At 46.8% G+C, this 20940-nt stretch overlaps 2 protein-coding genes across 2 annotated transcripts in view; one reads left to right on the top strand and one right to left on the bottom strand.

Annotated features, from left to right (window-relative positions):
* LOC137357412 (loricrin-like) overlaps positions 1–20940 on the bottom strand; it is a 132720-nt gene that overhangs the window by 98302 nt on the left and 13478 nt on the right. The gene's annotated exons all lie outside the window — the stretch shown is intronic.
* LOC137357352 (uncharacterized) lies at positions 650–14283 on the top strand. Its single transcript, XM_068023617.1, has 4 exons — positions 650–939; positions 5965–6063; positions 8166–8245; positions 13730–14283. The coding sequence occupies exons 1-4, from the start codon at positions 702–704 to the stop codon at positions 13925–13927; spliced, it is 615 nt and encodes a 204-aa protein (XP_067879718.1). The 5' UTR covers positions 650–701; the 3' UTR covers positions 13928–14283.

The following is a 20940-nucleotide window of genomic DNA, read 5'->3' as shown; positions in this document are numbered from 1 at the left end:
AAGGGCAATTAGGGATGGGCAATAAATGCTGGCCTAGCTAGCGACGCCCACATCCCATGAATGAATAAAAAAAAGAAAACCCTTGACTCCCTTGTAGATCAAGAATCTGTCTAACTCAGCCTTGAATATATTCAATGATCCAGCCTCCACTGTTCTCTGGGGAGGAGAATTCCAAAACTTTCGAAGAGAAGAAATTACTTTGCATCTCCATCTTAAAAGGAAGACCCCCTATTCTGAAACCCTGCCCCCTAGTTCTAGATTCCCTCCCACGAGGGGAAACATCCTCTTGGCAACTAACCTGTCAAGCCCCTCAAGAATCTTATATGTTTCAACAAGATCGCCTCTCATTCTTCTAAACTCCAATGAGTACAGGCTCAATTATCGCCCCTCTGGATCTTCTGATGATTATCTTAAATCTGTGTCCTCTGGTTATCGACCCTTCTGCCAGTGGAAACAGTTTCTCCTTATTTACTCTGTCAAAGCCCTTCATGATTTTGAACTTCTCTGTTAAACCTCCTATCTTTCTCTAAGGAGAATAATCCTCTCGGATTTTTTTTTTCATACATGCAGCTGCAGTGGGGAAATATTCCATCCAACAGATTCCGGAGTCCCTTTCCGTGAGAGAAGGGGAACCGATTCGCATAGGTTGTGTTTTTAATTTAAGCGACGGGAGGGAACTAGAGACTGTCGTCTTCAAATGGATGGTGGGAAATTTCACTCTCCACTCAGCAAAGACTCTTTCCAACAAGACCTACGATTCTGTGTCCTCAAGGACAAGGTTCCGGATTGAGGCTGATTTACCAGGGAAGAACACAACCCTGATCGTGGATCACGCAAGGAGAAAGGACAGCAGAGTCTATGTGTGCTGCATCTCCATAATCAAACCCTTGGCAATGCAGTGGGATCTTTATGGCAACGGAACCGTGGTCAATGTACAAGGTAAAATCTCCTTTCTCATTGGTGATGAGGAGGAAGGATCAGATGGCAGAGTTAGACTTTCGAGACCTGTATGTTACTTACGCCGTGTCTAAAAGTGTCGAGGGGGACAACATAAGGAGTTAGGGCCAGGGAGAGAGAAGATAGGATAGAGTTTCACTGACTCTCACTGGGGTACAGTTCCACACACACTGGATCTCACTGGGGTACAGTTCCACACTCACTGGGTTACAGTTCCAAATGCACTGTCTCTCACTGGGGTACAGTTCAACAAACACTGACTCTCACTGGGGTACAGTTCCACACACACTGACTCTCACTGGGGTACAGTTCCACACTCACTGAGGTACAGTTCCAAACACACTGACTCTCACAGGGGTACAGTTCCACACATAGAAACAAAGAAAATAGGAGCAGGAGTAGCCATTCGGCCCTTCGAGCCTGCTCTGCCATTCATTACAATCATGGCTGCTCATCCAACTCAATAACCTGCTCCCGCTTCCCCCCCATATCCTTTGATCCCTTTCACCCCAGAGCTATATCTTATTCCTTCTTGAAAATATACAATGTTTTGGCCTCAACTGCTTTCTGTGGTAGCGAATTCCACAGGCTCCCCACTCTCTGGGTGAAGAAATTTCTCTTCATCTCAGTCTTGAAAGGTTTACCCAGTATCCTTAAAGTATGACCCCTGGTTCTGGACTCCCCCACCATCGGGAGCATCCTTCCTGCATCTACCCTGTCAAGTCCTGTTAGAATTTTATAGGTTTCTATGAGATCTCCTCTCACTCTTCTGAACTCCAGTGAATATAATCCTAACCGACTCAGTCTCTCCTCATACGTCAGTCCTGCCATCCCAGGAATCAGTCTGGTAAACCTTCACTGCCTCTATAACAAGAACATACTTCCTCAGATATGGAGACCAAAACCGCATACAATATTCCAGGTATGGCCTCACCATGGCCTTGTCTAATTGCAACAAGACATCCCTGCTCAAGTACTCGAATCCTCTTGCTATGACGGCCAACATACCATTTTGCCTTTTTTACCGCCTGTTGCACCTGCATGCTTACCTGCGGCGACTGGTGTACGAGAACACCCAGGTCTCGTTACATATTCCCTCTCTCAGTTTATAGTCATCTCTCAGATAATAATCTGCCTTCCTGTTTTTGCTACCAAAGTGGATAACCTCACATTTATTCACATTCTACTGCATCTGCCATGCATTTCCCACTCACTCAACTTGTCCACATCACCCTGAAGCCTCTCTGCATCTTCATCCTCCCACCCAGTTTTGTGTCATCTGCAAATTTTGAAATATTACATTTAGTTCTCTCAGCTAAATCATTAAAATATATTGTGAATAGCTGGGATCCTAGCACCAATCCCCGCGGTACCCCGCTAGTCATTGCCTGCCATTCGGAAACAGGCCCGTTTATTCCTACTCTTTGTTTCCTGTCTGCCAACCAATTTTCTATCCATCGCAATACACTACCCCAATCCCAAGCGCTTTAATTTTACACGCTAATCTCTTATGTGGGACTTTGTCAAAAGCCTTCTGAAAGTCCAAATAAACTACATCCACTGGCTCCCCCTCATCAACTCTACTAGTTACATCCTTGAATTTGAGTAGATTTGTCAAGCATGATTACCCTTTCGTAAATCCATGTTGACTCTGTCCGATTCTACCACTGTTCTCTAAGTGCTCTGCTGTAAAATCTTTGATAATGGACTGCAGAATTTTCCCCACTACCAACGTCAGGCTGACTGGTCTATAATTCCCTGTGTTCTCTCTACCTCCCTTTTTAAATAGTGGGGTTACATTGGCTACCCTCCAATCTGTAGGAACTGATGACCGCCAATGCATCTACTATTTCTAGGGCCACTTCCGTAAGTACGCTGGGATGTAGATTATCAGGCCCTGGGGATTTATCGTCCTTCAATCCCATCAAATTCCCAAACACCATTTCTCTATTAATACTGATTTCCTTCAGTTCCTCCCTCTCACTAAACCCTGTGTTCCCCAACATTTCTGGTATATTTGTGTCCTCCTTTGTGAAGACAGAACCAAAGTATGCATTTAGTTGGTTAGCCATTTGTTTGTTCCCCATAATAAATTCCCCTGTTTCTGACTGTAAGGGACCTACATTTGTCTTCACCAATCTTTTTCTCTTCACATACCTATAGAAACTTTTACAGTCAGTTTTTATGTACCCCGCAAGCTTACTCTCGTACTCTATTTTCCCCTTCTTTAATCAAGTCCTTGGTCCTCCTCTGTTGAATTCTAAACTGCTCCCAATCCTCAGGTCTGTTGTTTTTTCTGGCGAATTTGTATGCCTCTTCCTTGGATCTAATGCTATCTCTAATTTCCCTTGTAAGCCATGGTTTGGCTACCTTTCCCGTTTTACTTTTGCGCCAGACAGGAATAAACAATTGTTGCAGTTCATCCATGCGCTCTTTGAATGTTTGCCGTTGCCTATCTACCATCATCCCTTTAAGCAACGTTTCCCAATCCATCATAGCCAACTCGCACCTCATACCTTCGTAGTTTACTTTATTAAGATTCAGGACCCTGCTCTCAGAATCAACTACGTCACTCTCCATCTTGATGAAGAATTCTATCATATTATGGTCGCTCATCCCCAAGGGGTCTCGCACAACTAGATTGTCAATTATTCCTCCCTCATTACACAATACCCAGTCTAGGATGGCCTGTTCTCTAGTTGGTACCTCAACGTATTGGTCCAGAAAAACCATACCGTATGCACTCCACAGACTCCCACTGGGGTACTGTTCAACACACACTGGCTCTCACTCGGGGATAGTTCAACACACACTGACTCTCACTGGGGTACAGTTCCACACACACGGACTCTCACTGGCATACAGTTCCACACACACTGACTCTCACTGGGGTACAGTTCCACACACACTGACTCTCACTCGGGAACAGTTCCACATGCACTGACTCTCACGGAGTGGCCAGTTCCACACACAGACTCTCACTGGGGTACTGTTCAACACACACTGGCTCTCACTCGGGTATAGTTCAACACACACTGACTCTCACTGGGGTGCAGTTCCACACACACTGACTCTCACTGGGGTACAGTTCCACACACACTGACTCTCACTCGGGAACAGTTCCACATGCACTGACTCTCACGGAGTGGCCAGTTCCACACACAGACTCTCACTGGGGTACTGTTCAACACACACTGGCTCTCACTCGGGTATAGTTCAACACACATTGACTCTCACTGGGGTGCAGTTCCACACACACTGACTCTCACTGGGGTATAGTTCAACACACACTGACTCTCACTGGGGTGCAGTTCCACACACACTGACTCTCACTGGCGTACAGTTCCACACACACTGACTCTCACTGGCGTACAGTTCCACACACACTGACTCTCACTCGGGAACAGTTCCACATGCACTGACTCTCACGGAGTGGCCAGTTCCACACACACTGACTCTCACTGGGATAAAGTCCCACAGGCACTGCCTTTCATTGGGGTACAGTTCTACAGACACAGACTCTCACTGGGGTTCAGTTCCACAGACACTGACTCTCACTAGGGGTACTGTTCAACGCACACTGGCTCTCACTCGGGTATAGTTCAACACACACTGACTCTCACTATGGTGCATTTCCACACACACTGACTCTCACTGGGGTAAAGTTCCAAACACACTGACTCTCACTGGGATACAGTCCATACACACTGAATCTCACTGGGGCACCGTTCCACACACACTGACTCTTCCACTGCCCTCTGTAACCTCATAGATGAGTCTATGTAGTGAGTGTCAGCTGAGTATTTGACTGTGGACAGCCTTGCAACATAGCCTGATACTGTGGTCACCACATCACACACACTCACCCACTGCCGCACAGTTTGCAACAAAGATTAGGGAACTCCATGTCAATGTGTAAATCTCCCCATTCAAGGGGCACTGAGGCCAATTGTAGCCCCTCCCCCCACCCCCAACAATCCACCTCAGCTGAAATCAGCATAGGACCAGGATCAATCCCTGCACTGTCCTGCTCTGGAGGATCAGGTCCAAAACTGAACCAAACCCGGGTGTCACTAAACTTTGAATCGTAACATAAATAACAGGGAGATTGGACAGTGGAAAAACACACAGGTTGAGCGTGAGATCGATGCTGATCTTATACCAGGGTTTATCCTCACCGAAGGGCAAACATTTACTCCAATTAAGCACTGGGAAGACTGAAGCCATTGTTTCCACTCCCCCCTCCAACTCCATTCCCTAGCTCCCGATTCTATCCCTCTCCATGGAAACTGAGACTAAACCAGTCTTTTTGCAACTTTGGTATCATCATTTGACCCCGAGATGCGCTTCCGACCTCATATTTGTGCCATCACTAAGACTGCTTATTTCCATGACATTGACCAACTTTGCCCCTGTCTCAGCTCATCTGCTGCTGAAACCCACATTCATGCCTTGGTTACCTCTGGACTTGACTATTCCAATTCACTCCTGGCTGGATTCCCACATTCTCCCCTCCAGTCATCCAAAGCTCTGCTGCCCCATGTCTCAACTTGCACCAAGTCCCGTTCTCCTATCTTGCCTGTGCACGCTGACCTACACTGGCTCCTGGTTAAACAACACTTCCATTTTAAAATTCACATCCTCTGTTCAAATCCCTCCATGACCTTGCCCCTCCCTATCTCTGTAACCTCCTCCAGCCTCACAACCCTCCAAGATCTCTGTGCTCTTCCAATTCTCTCCTCTTGTGCATCCCCGATTTTAATCACTCTAACATTGACGGCCATGCCTTCAGCTGCATGTGTGCTAAGCTCTGGAATTCCCTCCCTAAACCTCTCCAAATGCTCCTTAAAACCTACCTCCTTGACCAAGCTTTCAGTCATCTGACCGACCATCTCCTTACTTGGCTCATTGTCAAATTTTGTTTAATAACAGTCCTATGATGCACCTTAGGATGTTTTACTATGTTCAAAGTGCTATATAAGTGTAAGTTGTTGTTCTTTCCTATAGAAGCGAAGGTGCCCTCTTCTCCCATTGTATACGTGGTGTTGAGTGTACTGTTGCCAGTCCTCTGTCTTACCGTTTACATAATGAGGAGAGTCCCCCAAGGTAAGTTACTCTCCTGCTCTTTCTTCTTTCATTTACTTAGTCCTTGCGTGGTGGTGGTTTCCAAGTATTGGGATTTAGAGGATATGCACTGCAGCAACTCGCCTAGGCTTCTTCGACAGCACCTACAAACCCACAACCTCTATCACCTAGAAGGACAAGGGTTGAAGACATGTGCTCCAGAACTAGCCGAGCCCCTAGCCAAGCTGTTCCAGAACAGCTACAACACTGGCATCTACCCAGAAATGTGGAAAATTGCCCAGGTATGTCCTGTTAACAAAAAGCAAGACAAATCCAATCTAGTCAATTACCGTCCCATCAGTCTATTCTCAATGATCAGCAAAGTGATGGAACGTGTTGTCGACAGTGCTATCAATTGGCACTTACTTAGCAATAACCTGCTCACTGACGCTCAGTTTGGGTTCTGCCAGGGCCACCTGGCTCCAGACCTCACTACAGCCTTGGTCCATGCATGGGCAAAAGAGCTGAACTCACAAGGTAAGGTGAGACTGACTGCCCTTGACATCAAGGCAGCATTTGACTGAATGTAGCAACAAGGAGCCCAAGCAAAATTGAAGTCAATGGGAATCAGGGGGAAAATTCTCTGCTGGTTGGAGCCTTACCTAGCACAAAGGAAGATGGTTGTGGTTGTTGGAGGCCAAACATCTGAGCCCCAGGACATCACTGCAGGAGTGCCTCAGGCTAGTGTCCTGTCCCTAACCATTTTCAGCTGCTTCATCGATGAAACAACCCCAATGAAAAGCAAGATCTAGCTACAATCAAGGAGTCTACAGTGAACTCGAAGTCCCGTAACAAAAACTCTTCAGATATTGCGTCAAACCGTGTAATTCAGTCGACGCCCAGGCCAGCATGGATAGGTGATACACACACATGCAAAGAGAGACAGAAAAGAGAAGAAATAAAGTGGAAAGGCTTGAAGCAATATCTGAAGAGTTTTTGTTATGGGTCTTCAAGCTCACTGTAGAGCCCTTGATTGTAGCTAGCTCTTGCATTTCGTTGGGGTCCAGTATTCTTCTTAAACCTTGTTTGCTGTAGGAGACTTTTCTCTCTTGGGATTTATGTGTCTTCAGAGGCCTGTGAGAAAGGGATGGGAAAAGACAGACAGGAGAGGCTGTGCCAAGCCAGCCAGCAGAGATCTTCTCAGTCCTGGAGCATTCTGCTTTCTGCTGAAACTGTTTGTACAAATTCAAAAAACTCAGGTTGCCCAGCAGGTTAGTCATGTGACTAGCTGGTTTAACCATGTCTGTTCGTGTATTCAGCCATCTTAGCAGTCAACCTGGAATGCGAGCTCCTGCACCTTCAACGTCTGGTGATCAAAAGTCCATTGTGGGTTGAATGTGTCAGGGAATGGCTGCTTTGTCCTTCCAAACACAGTCTGTTAATATGCAAATATCTTTTCCAGCCACGGCTGATCTGGTTAACAAGTCCTTTCTTCACTCCAATAAGAGTTTAAAATCAATGTTCATGACAAAATTAATGTGCCTTATTCTTGGCAGATGGGGGCCTAGCATGACAAGATGTATATGCTTGAACAATGTAGGTCCTAAGTCATTTCAGATAATGTAACAATCTAACATTGGGCAACACAGTCAGGTGACACATCAACTGAAATTTAAAATGGGGATAAAACCACACAATTAATTTCTGCAGTGAGCCCAATGTGTGTCCCTCATGCACAGTCTAAACTGTCCCATCATATACTCCCAGGGCAGGTACAGTACAGGTTAGATATCGAGTAAAGCTCCCTCTGCATTGTCCCCATCTACCACTCCCAGGGCAGGTACAGCACAGGGTAAGATACAGAGTAAAGCTCCCTCTACACTGTCCCATAAAACACTCCCAGGACAGGAACATGAGTCCTGTGGGAAATGAAAAAAAAAAAAAACAGGTTTGATACAGAGTAAAGTTCCCTCTACATTGTCCAGTCAAACATTCCCAGGGCAGGTACAGCATTGAGTTAGACACAGAGTAAAGCTCCCTTTACACTGTCCCATCAAATACTCCCAGGGCAGGTACGGAGTGGATTAGATACAGACTACTTAAAGGACTGATTGTAATATTTCCTATATTTGTACTTTATCTAGGGAATGTTCTCAAAACAGTGCCGACGTCTTCAATAAGTGGACAAGAACTTGGCACCAATCAGCATAATAAAGGGCCACAGGTGAGTTTGTGTTGGGAGATACTCATCAATAAGCATGACATTGTGAATAGGGAGTCAAATTCCAGTGTAAACATCAGATGAAGTGGAGTACAATAGATCAGGGAACACAGACATAAGGCCGATTAATTTTAAAATTAATGTTAATATCTAAATAACAAATTAAGGGAAATTTGGAGCAAAGAAGTATAGTCGTCTGGTGCACAGAAGTTTCTCTGCAGTACAGGCTGAGGAATGAAAGAAGCAAAGCAGCGCCACTGCAGGTGGGAGGGTATAATTACAACATGACATGTTTACATAACAATTTCCTTTACAAATGCAACCTAAAACAATGTGACGATAGGATTAAGATTTCATAGATAGGCAGGGTGCTCAGATGTAAACCTCATAAATGTTTTTAAAGCAAATTTGACGAGTGGGGCTAAACACTGACCTTTGAACACTGGGGTTGCAGCTGAGGCCAGACTTCTGGGATGAAGGTTCCTTGTATTTGTTGGGTGTGCAGGTTTGGTGTAATGCAATGTGGGAATCTCCTAGTGACAGTAACTTTGCAGGTTAGCAGAAGTTCAACAAGCCCTTCTCCAGGTTTCTTTGGTGTCGAAGCTACTCAACAATTAAAAAATGGAAATAGGAATGTAGCACAGTTACAGACTGTTCTGTCAAGCACTCTTAGATGTTAGCTTTTAAGCTCAACAATTCGTGGACATTTAAATTTATGCACAATGCTTTGCTGTTATCGATCAGGACCGACTGCAACCAATATAGTGGGTATGATGAATTTAGTCAGAGCAGATATACTGCAAGGGGATGGTAGCACAGTAGTTAGTTTACTGGACTAGTAATCCAAAGGTATGAGCTCAAATCCCGCAATGACAGCTGGGGGAATTTGATTTAATTAATAAATTGGGATTAAAATGCTAGTCTCATTAATAATGATCATGAAACTATGGGATTGTCATAAAGACCTATTTGGTTCACTAATATCCTTTAGGAATTTTGCTGTCCTTACCCAGTCTCACCTACACCTGACTCCAGACCCACAGCAATGTTGTTGACTCTCAACTGCTCTCTGAAATGGCCTAGCTCGCCACACAGTTTCAAGGGCAATTAGGGTTGGGTAATAAATGCTGGCATTGCCAGTGATGCTCACTTCCCAAGAATGAATTAAAATAACACATGAGTTATACAGCAAAAACAGACAACCATGACATGCAGCAAGTACTACAATTAGATCATGGCTGATCATCTACCTCAATGTCACTTTCCCATGCTATCCCCATATCCCTTATGTCATTAGTATCCAGAAATCTATCGATTCCCGTCTTGAACATGCTCAATGATTGAGCTTCCACAGCCCTCTGGGTAGAGAATTCCCCACAGATTTACCATACTCTGAGTGAAGAAATTCCTCCTCATCTTAGTCTTAAATTGCCTACCCCTTATTCTGAGACTATGTCCCCTGGTTCTGGACCGGGGAAACATCCTCCTGCATCTACCCTGTAAGAATTTTGTAAGTTTCAATGAGATCACCTCTCATTCTTCGAAACTCTAGAGAATACAGGCCCAGTTCACTCAATCTCTCCTCATAAGACAATTCTGCTATCCCAGGGATTAGTCTGGTGAACCTCAGTTGCACTCCCTCTATGGCAAGTATATCCTTCCCTAGATAAGGAGACCAAAACTGTACATTATAGTAGTGTCACCAAGGCTCTATATAAGTGCAGCAAGACATTTTTACTCCTGTACTCAAATCCCCATGCGATGAAGGCCAACATAACATTTGCCTTCCTAATTGCTTGCTGCACCTGCATACTAGCTTTTAGTGACTCATGAACAAGGACACCCAGGTCCCTTTGGACATCAACACTTCCCAACCTCTCCCCATTTAAGATATACTCTATCTAGTTTTCCTACCAAAGTGGATAACTTCACACTTATTCACATTATATTCCATCTGCCATATTCTTGCCCATTCATTTAGCCTGTCCAAGTCCCCTTGAAGCCTCCTTGCCTCCTCCTTACATTCCCACCTAGTTTTGTGTCATCAGAAAATTTGGAAATATTACATTTGGTCCCAGATCAAGATCATTTATATAGCTTGTGAATAGCAATGGCACCAGCACTGATCCTTGTAGTACCCCAATTGTAACAGCCTGCTTCCAGGATGGCTGACATGCACAAACAGCTCTTTCTTTCTCTATTTCCTCTTTCTTTCTTGATGCCTTGTTTCTTCTCAAAGATTTCCGAATTGCCGAAGAATGTTGGACCAAAGTCAGCATGGAGCCACCCTTGAGAGTTTCTCTCCACCACCTCCAGAAGTGGCTTCCTTCAACAACTTATCCTTTAGACCCTTTTTCAGGGGTGCAACTGGATGTTATATTGACAGGACTTAATTGTCCTGTAAATGTTCTCCTTAATGCAAGGTACCCAATGGTGTGTTAAGGTCTTTGTTTAAACCATGGTGTAAAAAGAACATATTGAGAGAGTGGTTAGTAAAGCATATGGGATCTTGGGCTTCATAAATAGTGGCATTGAGTACAAAAGCAGGGAAGTTATGCTGGACCTTCATAAAGCTCAGGTTCGGCCCCAACTGGAGTAGTGTGTCCGGTTCTGGTCACCACATTTCAGGAAGGATGTGAGAGTCCTTGAGAGAGTGCAGATGAAATTTACCAGAATGATTCCAGGGATAGAGAATTTTAGTTACAAAGTTAGGTTGGAAAAGCTGGGTTTGTTCTCCTTCAAACAAAGGGGATTGAGGGGATTGATGTATGACAGCCTTAGATAATTTAGACAAGAAAAAACTGTTCCCATTAACAAATGATACAAGGACTAGGGGACACAAATTGAAAGTTTTGGGCAAAAGATGCAAGGGGAATATGAGGAAGTGCTTTTTTATGCAGCGGTCTAATGACCTGGAACTCGCTGCCCATAAGGATGGTGGAAGCGGACATGATCAATGACTTTTTGAGGAAGTTGAATGGCCACCTGAGAGAAATAGACTTTCAGGGCTATGGGGATCGAGCCAGGGAACGGGACTGACTGCATAGCTCCGTGAAGAGCTGGCACGGACTCAATGGGCCAAATGGCCTCCTTCTGTGCCATAAATGACTCTATGACTCTATAAAGCTCCCTCTACACCAGGGATGTCCAAGCTTCTCGCGTGGGGGGGGGGGGGGGCACATTACAATTTTTGTCTTATATAGGGGGCCAGTGAGAAAATTTCAGAAAGATAAAGGCATTAAAATTTATCTTACAATTAATCAAAACAGCAACTAATGTATTTTTGTTAAAAACCTTAAATGAGAAGACTAATTTATTGATTTACTTTCTCTTCACTATGTTGGACACTGATTTATTGAGAAACCTGGCATTTCTTTGCTTGCACAAGTAATCAATGTTTGCCAGCACACTTCTTGTAGAGATGCAGAGTATTCCAGATGGATATCATTTTGTCAAGAGTGATCTTGATCACTCTCTCTCTGCCCCCTTTTTTCTGTCCTTCTATCTCTGTCCCCTCTCTCTTTCTGCCTCCCCTCTCTGTCCCCCTTTCTCTCTCTCTTACTCTCTCTCTCTGTCCACCACACCTCTCTCCCTCTATGTCCCCTCACCTCTTCCTCTCTGTCCCCACCCTCTCTCTGTCCCCGTCTCTCTCTCTCTCTCTGCCCCCCTCGTTCACCCTCTCTCCATCCCTCTCTCTCTCTGACAGTTGCAGAGAGCGGGAACGCTCAGCTGATAGTTGATCAGTTTTTTTTTTAAATCGCAAGTCAGTTTCAGGGACAGTGTAGAGCAGGGTTGTCCAACATGCGGCCTACAGGCCAGGATCCGGTTCACCAAAGGTTTCCATCCGGCCCGCAGATGTAAACTGTACCCGGGGCTGTTCCTCAACCTCACCAGGGGTCCATGACCGGAGATGAGAAATTTCCCATTGGTTTCTTCTTGCAGGCAGACTTTTTAAAAAAAAAGTCAGTTTCACAACTGCCAGTTGCTGACATCAGGAACAGCCATTTCCCAACTTCGGACAGATTCGGGGTTTTCCTTGAGTTTTTAAAAACCCCGAATCTGTCCGAAGTTGGGAAATGGCTGTTCCTGATGTCAGCAACTGGCAGTTGTGAAACAGACTTTTTTTTTTAAAAAGTCTGCCTGCAAGAAGAAACCAATGGGAAATTTCTCATCTCCGGTCATGGACCCCTGGTGAGGTTGAGGAACAGCCCCGGGTACAGTTTACATCTGCGGGCCGGATGGAAACCTTTGGTGAGCCGGATCCTGGCCTGTAGGCCGCATGTTGGACAACCCTGCTCTACACTGTCCCCATCAAACACTCCCAGGGCAGGTACAGTATGGATTAATACAGAGTAAAGCTCTCACTACACTGTCCCATCAAAAGCTCCCTAGGATGGTACAGCACAGGTTAGATACAGAGTAAAGCCCCCTCTACGCTGTCACTTCAAACACTCCAAGGACAGGTACAGCACTGGATAAATACAGAATAAAGCCCTCTACACTGTCCTTATAAATGTACCACAGTCCCAACGTGAATGAACACCCACAACTGCTTGAGTGTGACATTTTTCCATTTTAGACACTAATTCAGTGCTCTCTAAGTGATATTTCCGTGCAAATTAATTCTGCATTGTGTGAATAACTAATTTACTCTGTTCTACATTTTATTGATATAAAAAGTTTGGTCAGGTTTGCCACCGTCCAAACTTCGCACTTTGTGTAAAATGGCATCAAATTACTACTGGGCTGCCTTAAATAAAAAATGTTTCATGTAAGATGTTGTCCATGGGGTGGCTTGGAGCAGTTAGTGGGGGATAAAAAAGGCAGTTGTCACATAGAGAAACAGGAACAATGAGCAGCCCTGATACCTGATGAGAACCTCCTCCCTCACAGTGTGGAACTCAGGGTGGGATAGCGGATGAAAAATGCAGAAACCGAAATGTCATTGCTGTCAGCGTACCATAATATCGGCAGGTTCAGAGGCGCCAAAACATCCCTGATTTTTAAGCGTTTCAAGAGTTATTAGCGCTGTCCTGGTAGCCTTCCCCCAAACCAAAATTGCATTTATTTCATGTCATAAAGAGGAGAAATGTAAACTCGGTGTCGAAAAGAGCAAGGAATGCCTGAAGGATATTGAGTAACCTGATAGGGCGGTGAAAGCAGATTCAACAGTAACCTCTAAAAGTTAATTGGATAAATACTTGAAGAGGAAAGGATTTGCAGAACTATTGGGGAAAAGCAGAATTGGTATGGGAGGGAAATTGAATAGATCGTACAAATGAGCCAGCATGAGTATGATGGGTTGAATGGCCTCATTTTTTCCATCTGTGATTTTAACTGTGCTTCTGACTGCCAATTGCTCATGAGCAATGCCACAGGAGATCAGCTGGTACTTAAAGGGACAGTGCCAATTCCAAACAGAACCTCCTACGTCTCATTCACAAACCTAACGGGAGTTTTCCTTCTTTTGCATGTCATCGCATCCAGCCGTTTACCATCTACAGCTCGCTGAGGCTGTCGCTGATGAGGTCACCAGAAAGACAGCAAGACGGAGGGCGGCAATTGACAGTATATGCCACAGTTCATCGCCCAGCAAGCAACGTCGCCCAGTCCACCGTCAGCCATGCACTCGAGCTAAAGCAGGCTGGTGCAACATCTGACACTCAGCACTCCTTATGGCAGTAAGATGGAAGATACAGAGAAAGCGCTTCTATGAAAACTGCTCCAAAAACTATAGTGGCAAAGCCAACTGATGTAATGTCTACATTTATAATCGTTTCAGTAGCAGATTGGTGCTTACAGGGGTGAATGATGTTGGTTCTGGGGATAACCACTCACAGGATAGGTACAGCAAGGTGTTCGATACAGTGTAAAGCTCCCTCTACACTGTCCCATCAAACACTCCCAGGACAAGTACAGCATGGGGTTAGATACAGAGTAAAACTCCCTCTACACTGTCCCCATCAAACACTCCCCAGGACAGGATCAGCACGGGGGTTAGATACAGGGTAAAGCTCCCTCTACACTGTCCCCATCAAACACTCGCAGGACAGGTACAGAAAAAAAAACGAAAAAAAAAAAACGGGGGTTAGATACAGAGTAAAGCTCCCTCTATGTGAGATTTGATAGTCAGATTGTGCTGAGGACAGATTTCCACTAATAAAAAAAAAGAAAAAAAAAAAAATGGGGTTAGATACAGGGTAAAGTTCCCGCTACACTGTCCCCATTAAATACTCCCAGGGCAGATGCAGCTCGGGCCTGGAGAAAAAGGAAAAAAAAGGGGTTAGATACAGAGTAAAGCTCCCTAAAAAAACAACGGGGTTAGATACAGAGTAAAGCTCCCTATACACTGTCCCATCAAACACTCCCAGGACAGCAACAGCACGGGGTTAGATACAGAGTAAAGCTCCCTATACACTGTCCCATCAAACACTCCCAGGGCAGGTACAGCACGGGGTTAGATGAAAAAAAGGGTAGTAATTAGATGAAAATCTGCCAACCCATTCTCAAAGTATTTGAACTACTTTGTTGTCCCCAAGCCTACATAAATGCAAGTGAAAGATTTATATTTATGTCTCCACGATGAAATGCAAGTCTGATACTAGTTGTTGTGTCAAAACTAAATGGGCATTTTTGCACTAGGATTCTATTGCCCTAGCAGCTGCTTTGCTTCACTTGGAGTGCTTGGCGCTACATAATTTTGTTTTCAACTGGTAAAACATGGTAGAAGAATTACAGCTTCTCACTGATTTGCTGTTTCATCAAGTTTCGCAAATAAAGTGTTATGATCTCCATTTTCTTTCTATGGGGTTTCAGGACAGTTCTTAAATTTGGCAGTCACGAGATGATGGCTAAATCTGGTGAGCATTTTCTGCAGACGTAAGTGTGGGATGTAAATTGCACTCTGGCTTGTTGACAGAAGTTACTGTGAAAATAAAATCAATAGCATTAAAAAAAAACAGGATTGGCTGGAGAGTTTGGAGCACTTCCTGTGTGCAATTAGGTGAAACAGCTGCACCTGAGCAGGCTGTGGGAGCTGCAACTGGAGAGGAGAGTGGAGAGAGCTGCAACTTACAACTTCAACTGTGGAACTGTTTCTATTTTGTAAGAACAAAGAAGACCTACAAATCATTTTGGAGAGGTGGGTGTTGGAGGACCAGAGAACATTTGTTTGAACTGTTAGGGGAGGGAGGAGGTGCCGGAAGATCCCAGAGGCGGGGCTGCCTAATTCTATAGGGAGCCCGTTGTTACGACAAGGTAAAAATGTCTAGGGGCCCCTTTCAGCTTTCACCTGGTCTTACTGTAACAGGATTTAATTTTAAACACACTGTGTTTTGAGCTCCCCCTTGGTGAATCCTTGTTCACCGCTTTCCAATTATAAGGCAAAGAAATGAGCACAAACAGGCTTTCTTAGGTTTAAAGAAGAAAAGTGAAATTTATTAAAACTTAAACCCTAATTCGGATAACGCGATACACACTTGCAGATAGGGACAGAAAAGAGAAGAAAAATAAAGTGGAGAGGTTTGAGGCAATATCTGAAGAGTTTCTTATTACTGTGCTTCAAGCTCACTGTAGGCAGTTCTTGCTTGTAGGCAATTCTTGCTTTTCATTGGGGCCTAGTATTCTTCTTAAACCTTGTTCACTGTAGGAGACCTTTCTCTCTTGGGAATCATGTGTCTTCAATGGATTCAAAAGTTGATGAGAAGGAGCTTTCTTTCTTCAAACACCGTTTCAGGACGACTGGAGCTGCCCGGTTCCTCAGTGAGTGGTGGGTGTATCGGCCGCTGGCAGTGACGTCCCGAAGGAGGATGGGGACTCGGCGTGGGGCACAGAGGACGACCTTGAATCCATCACCAGTGAGGTGGTGGGCTCCCTCGTGCCTCCCATCGAGTCTCCTCTCATCCCCACTGCGGAACTCCGGGACTTCCTCGTGGCATACAGGGGTTGCCACAATAAAGTTCAACTGGCCCTCAGCTGGTGGTCGAGTCTGGTGCTGATCATCCAGTCCGTCCAAACCGCCCTCAAGAAGGCAGGCAAAGGCGGAAGCGTGAAACTGGTTGAGAGGCGCCGGTTTGAAGCGTTCCTCTCTGGTTTCCTTGGGGAGTGGAAAGCCAGGTCTACTTCCGCTCTCTCCTCACAGTGAGGTGTTGGTGACGGGTTTCTAAGTACTTTTGACATGAAGATAACCATAGCCAGCCTCAACATCAATGGCAGCAGGGGGTCTCTCCGCAGATTTCACAATCTCTCAGTCCTCAGTGAAGGGAGATATGCGGTGAGCCTTCTGCAGGAAATCTACACTGTTCCGGGAGACAAAGCCATCTGGCTCCTGGAATGGCAGGGTAGGGTCTACATGAGTCACCTCACTCCTATTTCTAGTGGGGTGGCTATCTTGTTGGCTCTGACTTTTCAGCCAAAGATCTTGCGGGGCGGGGGGGTGGCGTCAAGGAGCTTGTGCTGGGCCACTTGCTCCACGTCGCCGTTCACCTGGGTAGCGTGTCACTCCACTTTGTCAACGTGTACGTACCCAAGACCAGCGCTTTGCAAGCGCGCTTTTTTGAAGAAGTGTCCGCTCTCTTGAGCTCTATCGATAGCGTCGAGTGCATCATCCTCGGAAGAGATTTCAACTGTACCCGCGAGGTAAGGGTCCCCTGTGCGGCCAAGCGTCAGAGGAGAAGTTGAGTGACCAGTTCCCTCGACTTGGTGGACGTCTGGCGTAATCTCAATCCCGACTCCAGCACTTTCACCTGGAAGTCTGGAAGAGGAGGTTCCCGAATCGAACGCCTCTACATTTCGCAAGCATACGTTAAAGGCCTGCTCAGGTCGGGAAAAAGAACCCGACTCGAACCCGACCAAGCCACAGCGGACTCCAGCCCGACCCGGCCCAATTCCCTCCGATTTTTCCCCGAGCCCAACCTGAACCGACTCAACCCGACCATCCCTTTACTTACATTCCTGACACCGAACCTGCAGCAAGCTGTAGCACGTGCATACAAAGAGAAGGGCGCGCTGAAAGACCTGCAGCTCATAGAGTCCCGAGGCACATACGTGAGGTCGTGATCCAGATCCTGGAAGATTTGGACCGCGCCTCACCCTTCTACTCATTGGAAAAATGGTGGGGGGTCTGTAAGCAGCTCGTTGAGCTGCTGGCCGATGACGGATCCTCTTCCATGGATTCGGAGGAAATGGGCCTTTTGGTCCGTACCTATTACAGTACGTTCTCCGGATCCATCCAGTGACGGGGCGTGCAGAGTTTTGTGGGAGGATCTGCCGAAGGATTGGAGGCTCCGTTCACTTTGGCAGAGCTGACCTGCGCCCTCCACAAGATCTCAAGGGGAAAATCCCCAGGGCTGGACGGTCTGACCGTGGAGTTCCTCAGGGCATTCTGGGACGTCCTGGAGAGCGATTATGCGCGGGTCCTGGGGAAACGCCTGGTGACCGGAGAGATGCCCTTTTCGTGGCGCAGGGTGGTCATCGTCCTGCTGCCGAAGAGGGGCAATCTCCGCCTGTTTAAGAACTGGCATCCGGTCTCCCTCCTCAGCCTGGGTTATAAGATCTTTGCTCGCCTGGGCTCCACGCTGGCCCACATGATCCACCTAACCAGTCCTACACAGGCCCAGGCTGGTCCATCCAGGACAACATCCACATGGTCAGGGACCTGATCCATCTTTCCCAGAAGACTGGTCTGTCGGTCGCCTTTCTCTCCCTTGATCAGAAGGCATTCGACAGGGTGGATTACGAATATCTTTTTGGGACTCTGCACACCTTTGGACGCGGACTGCATTTTGTGGCCTGATCTGACTTTTATATGCCGTCGCAGAGTGTCTGGTCAAAGTTAATGGGTCCCTGACGGCGCCCCTTCGCTTTGGGAGAGGAGTGCGTCAGGGATGCCCCATGTCCAGCCAATTGTACATCATCTGTGTGGAGCCATTCCTGTGCCTGCTTTGCAGACGATTAATGGGTTTGGCTCTGCGTGTGCCAGGCATGGCAGCTTGTCCTCTCAGCTTACGCTAACGATCTGCTCCTCACGGTCACAGATCCCATTGACTCGCGGAAGATTCGCGAGTGCCAGCAGGCTTTTTCTGCCGCATCCTCCGCGAAGATCAATTGGGTGAAATGTTCGGACCTCCTGGTGGGCCAATGGCAAGTGGACTCCCTACTGGAGGAGTTAACACCTTTAATGTGGAGCACCTCCCTTTTCTGCGAGTCCACCTTAGCCCCGCTGAGGAAGCCTGGCCAGCAAACTGGCAGGAGTTGGAGGCAAAAGTCACCACTCAGCTGGGGCACTGGACAGGACTGCTCCGGGTGCTTTCCGACAGGGGCCGAGTGCCACTCATAAACCAACTAGTGGCTTCGATGCTGTGGTACTGGTTCGTCACTTTGGCTCCGCCCCCTTCATTTGCCACAAAGATCCAGAAGAAGCTCGTCAATTTCTTCTGGGCCAAGAGGAAACACTGGGTCTCTGCCATGGTCCTGAGTCTCCCGATTGAGGAGGACGGCCAGTTGCTGGTGTGCGTCTGCACCCAATCTGCAACTCTCCGCCTTCGGACCCTGCGGAGGTACCTGTACGTCGAGCGTCCTCCTAGATGGTGTGCGCTGGAGATGTATTTTTTCCGTCAGGGCCACTGCCTTTAAGACGACACACAGATCCCAGCAGAGAATGTTAGCCGCACCTGTCTGAGGGAGTTGCCTGTTTTTTACTGGGATCTATTCAGAGTCTGGAACATGGTCACCTCCAGTCAGGGCGCTCCCCGCCGGTGGAGGAGAGTATCTCGGTTGTCCCGGCGGCTGCCTCTGGGAACAGACCGACAGATGGAAGAGTAGCCGAAGCCCCCGGGACGCCCCTCACTGTGGTTGACGAGGGGGCTCGGGAGTGTGGACCGCTCGCCGGAACTGCTCATCGGACCCAGGTCCCGAAACCCTCCTCGAGAGCCGGTCCCACACCACCCGAGCCACCTCTCGGAAATGCCCTCCGTTCCATTCCGCGGTGGGGTTTCCTGTACGGGCTGCTCCTGCACACCCTCCACTTCCTCGCCCTTGTCAGCCAACCAGACACCCCGTGGTGGCCCGTTTTGCCATGTGGCAGTGAGGGGAAACCCCGTTGGAGATCTCTCTACGCAGGAGTCCTACCCAGTTACATCGGGGACCTAGGGTGGAGGGTGCAACTTTTAAGCAGCTTCACGAGCTCCCAGGCCCCCTGTAATTTCTGCGGCCTGGACAAGTCCGTGTTCCATGTATATATGGAGTGTGTGAGGTTGCAGCCCCTCTTTGAGTATTTGAAGGGGCTGCTCCTCAAGTTTTGGCTGCACTTTAGCCCCACACTCCTGATCTTTGGGCACCCAGTGAGGAGGGGCGTGGGCCAGGAGGACGATCTCCTCGTCGGTCTGCTCCTGGGCCCGGCCAAGGTGGCAATTCACAGGTCCAGGCTGCGGGCTGTCAGAGGGGTCCGTCCGCTCTGATTGCCTGCCCCTCTTCCATGGTTACGTTCGCACCCAGGTGGCCCTGGAGAAGGAGCATGTGGTGTCCGCTGGTACGCTTGAGGCCTTCTGCGACCGGTGGGCACCGCAGGGACTGGAGTGCATCATTGACACCGAGAATGGCATTTTAATTTGAGTTTTTGATTTATTGATTCGATTTTAATAAAGTTATTTTTTAAAGTGTATATAAAGGGGGCCTGAGGAATAAAGGCCCCCTCGGCATAACATACATAAAAGGGGCCTGGGGTATAAAGGCCAACTTATATTTAAAAAAACAGGGTTTGATACAGAATAAAGTTCCCTAAAAAAAGGGGTTAGATAAATAGTAAAGCTCCCTCTAAAAAAAGGGTCGTGATTGCGACATATCTCCAAAATAATCAGTTTAGATACAGAGTAAAGGGTATGGAAAATAGCAGTGTGGGACGTTATGTTGGTTAATAGAGGTCACCATGAGGCTAAATATCAGACTGGGCTCAGTGATATTCTTGTCTTACTCTTTCAGGCAATTCGTTTACATAAAGTGACTATTATTATGGGGTGTTGATGTGTAAAAGGACAGGGAAAGAGCTGGATTTCGATGATTGCCTGCCAGGCCCTTAAATTATTGAGTGGGGGTTTGGAAATGGATGCATTGCTGTGGACTTTGGAATATGAGCACAGGATTGTCAATGATGCCTCCTGTGGTTCAACAGCACCCTCTTGGAGTTGAGTTGCACCGTCAGTCACGTTCTCATTGAATGGCGGAACAGGCCCTAGGGGCCTCCTCCTGTTCTCAGGGTCACTGGAGTCCAGGCTTCATGCATTTAGAGGCTGGTAGATTAGATTAGAGACAGTCCCTGAAGAGGTCACAGCAAACCCCTTCAAGATTGTCCAAATTAAACACAATCTGTACAACACAGAACCTCAGAATTTTAGCAGCTGAACATGCAACACTGTGATGTATTTTATCCCTTCAGCTGCCTGAGCCCTGAACTCCAGATTTCCCTCCCTAAACCTCTCTCTCCTCGAAGACTCTCCTTAAAACCTACCGCCTTGACCAAGCTTTTACCTATCTCCTCACATCACTTGATAATTGCTCCTGTGAAGTGCCTTGGGATGTTTTACTCTGTGAAAGACACTATATAAAGACGCACTTCACCTTTTGATGCAGAGAATTCCTTGTCAGTTTTCTTCTGACTATTAAACCCTGAAGCCAATCCCATGGTCAAACAATCTCATGAAGAA

Source organism: Heterodontus francisci, chromosome 48, assembly GCF_036365525.1.
Source record: "Heterodontus francisci isolate sHetFra1 chromosome 48, sHetFra1.hap1, whole genome shotgun sequence".
Classification (NCBI taxonomy): Eukaryota; Metazoa; Chordata; class Chondrichthyes; order Heterodontiformes; family Heterodontidae; genus Heterodontus; species Heterodontus francisci.
The sequence above is the reverse complement of the archived record's forward strand: the minus strand, read 5'-3'. Positions and strand labels throughout refer to the sequence as shown.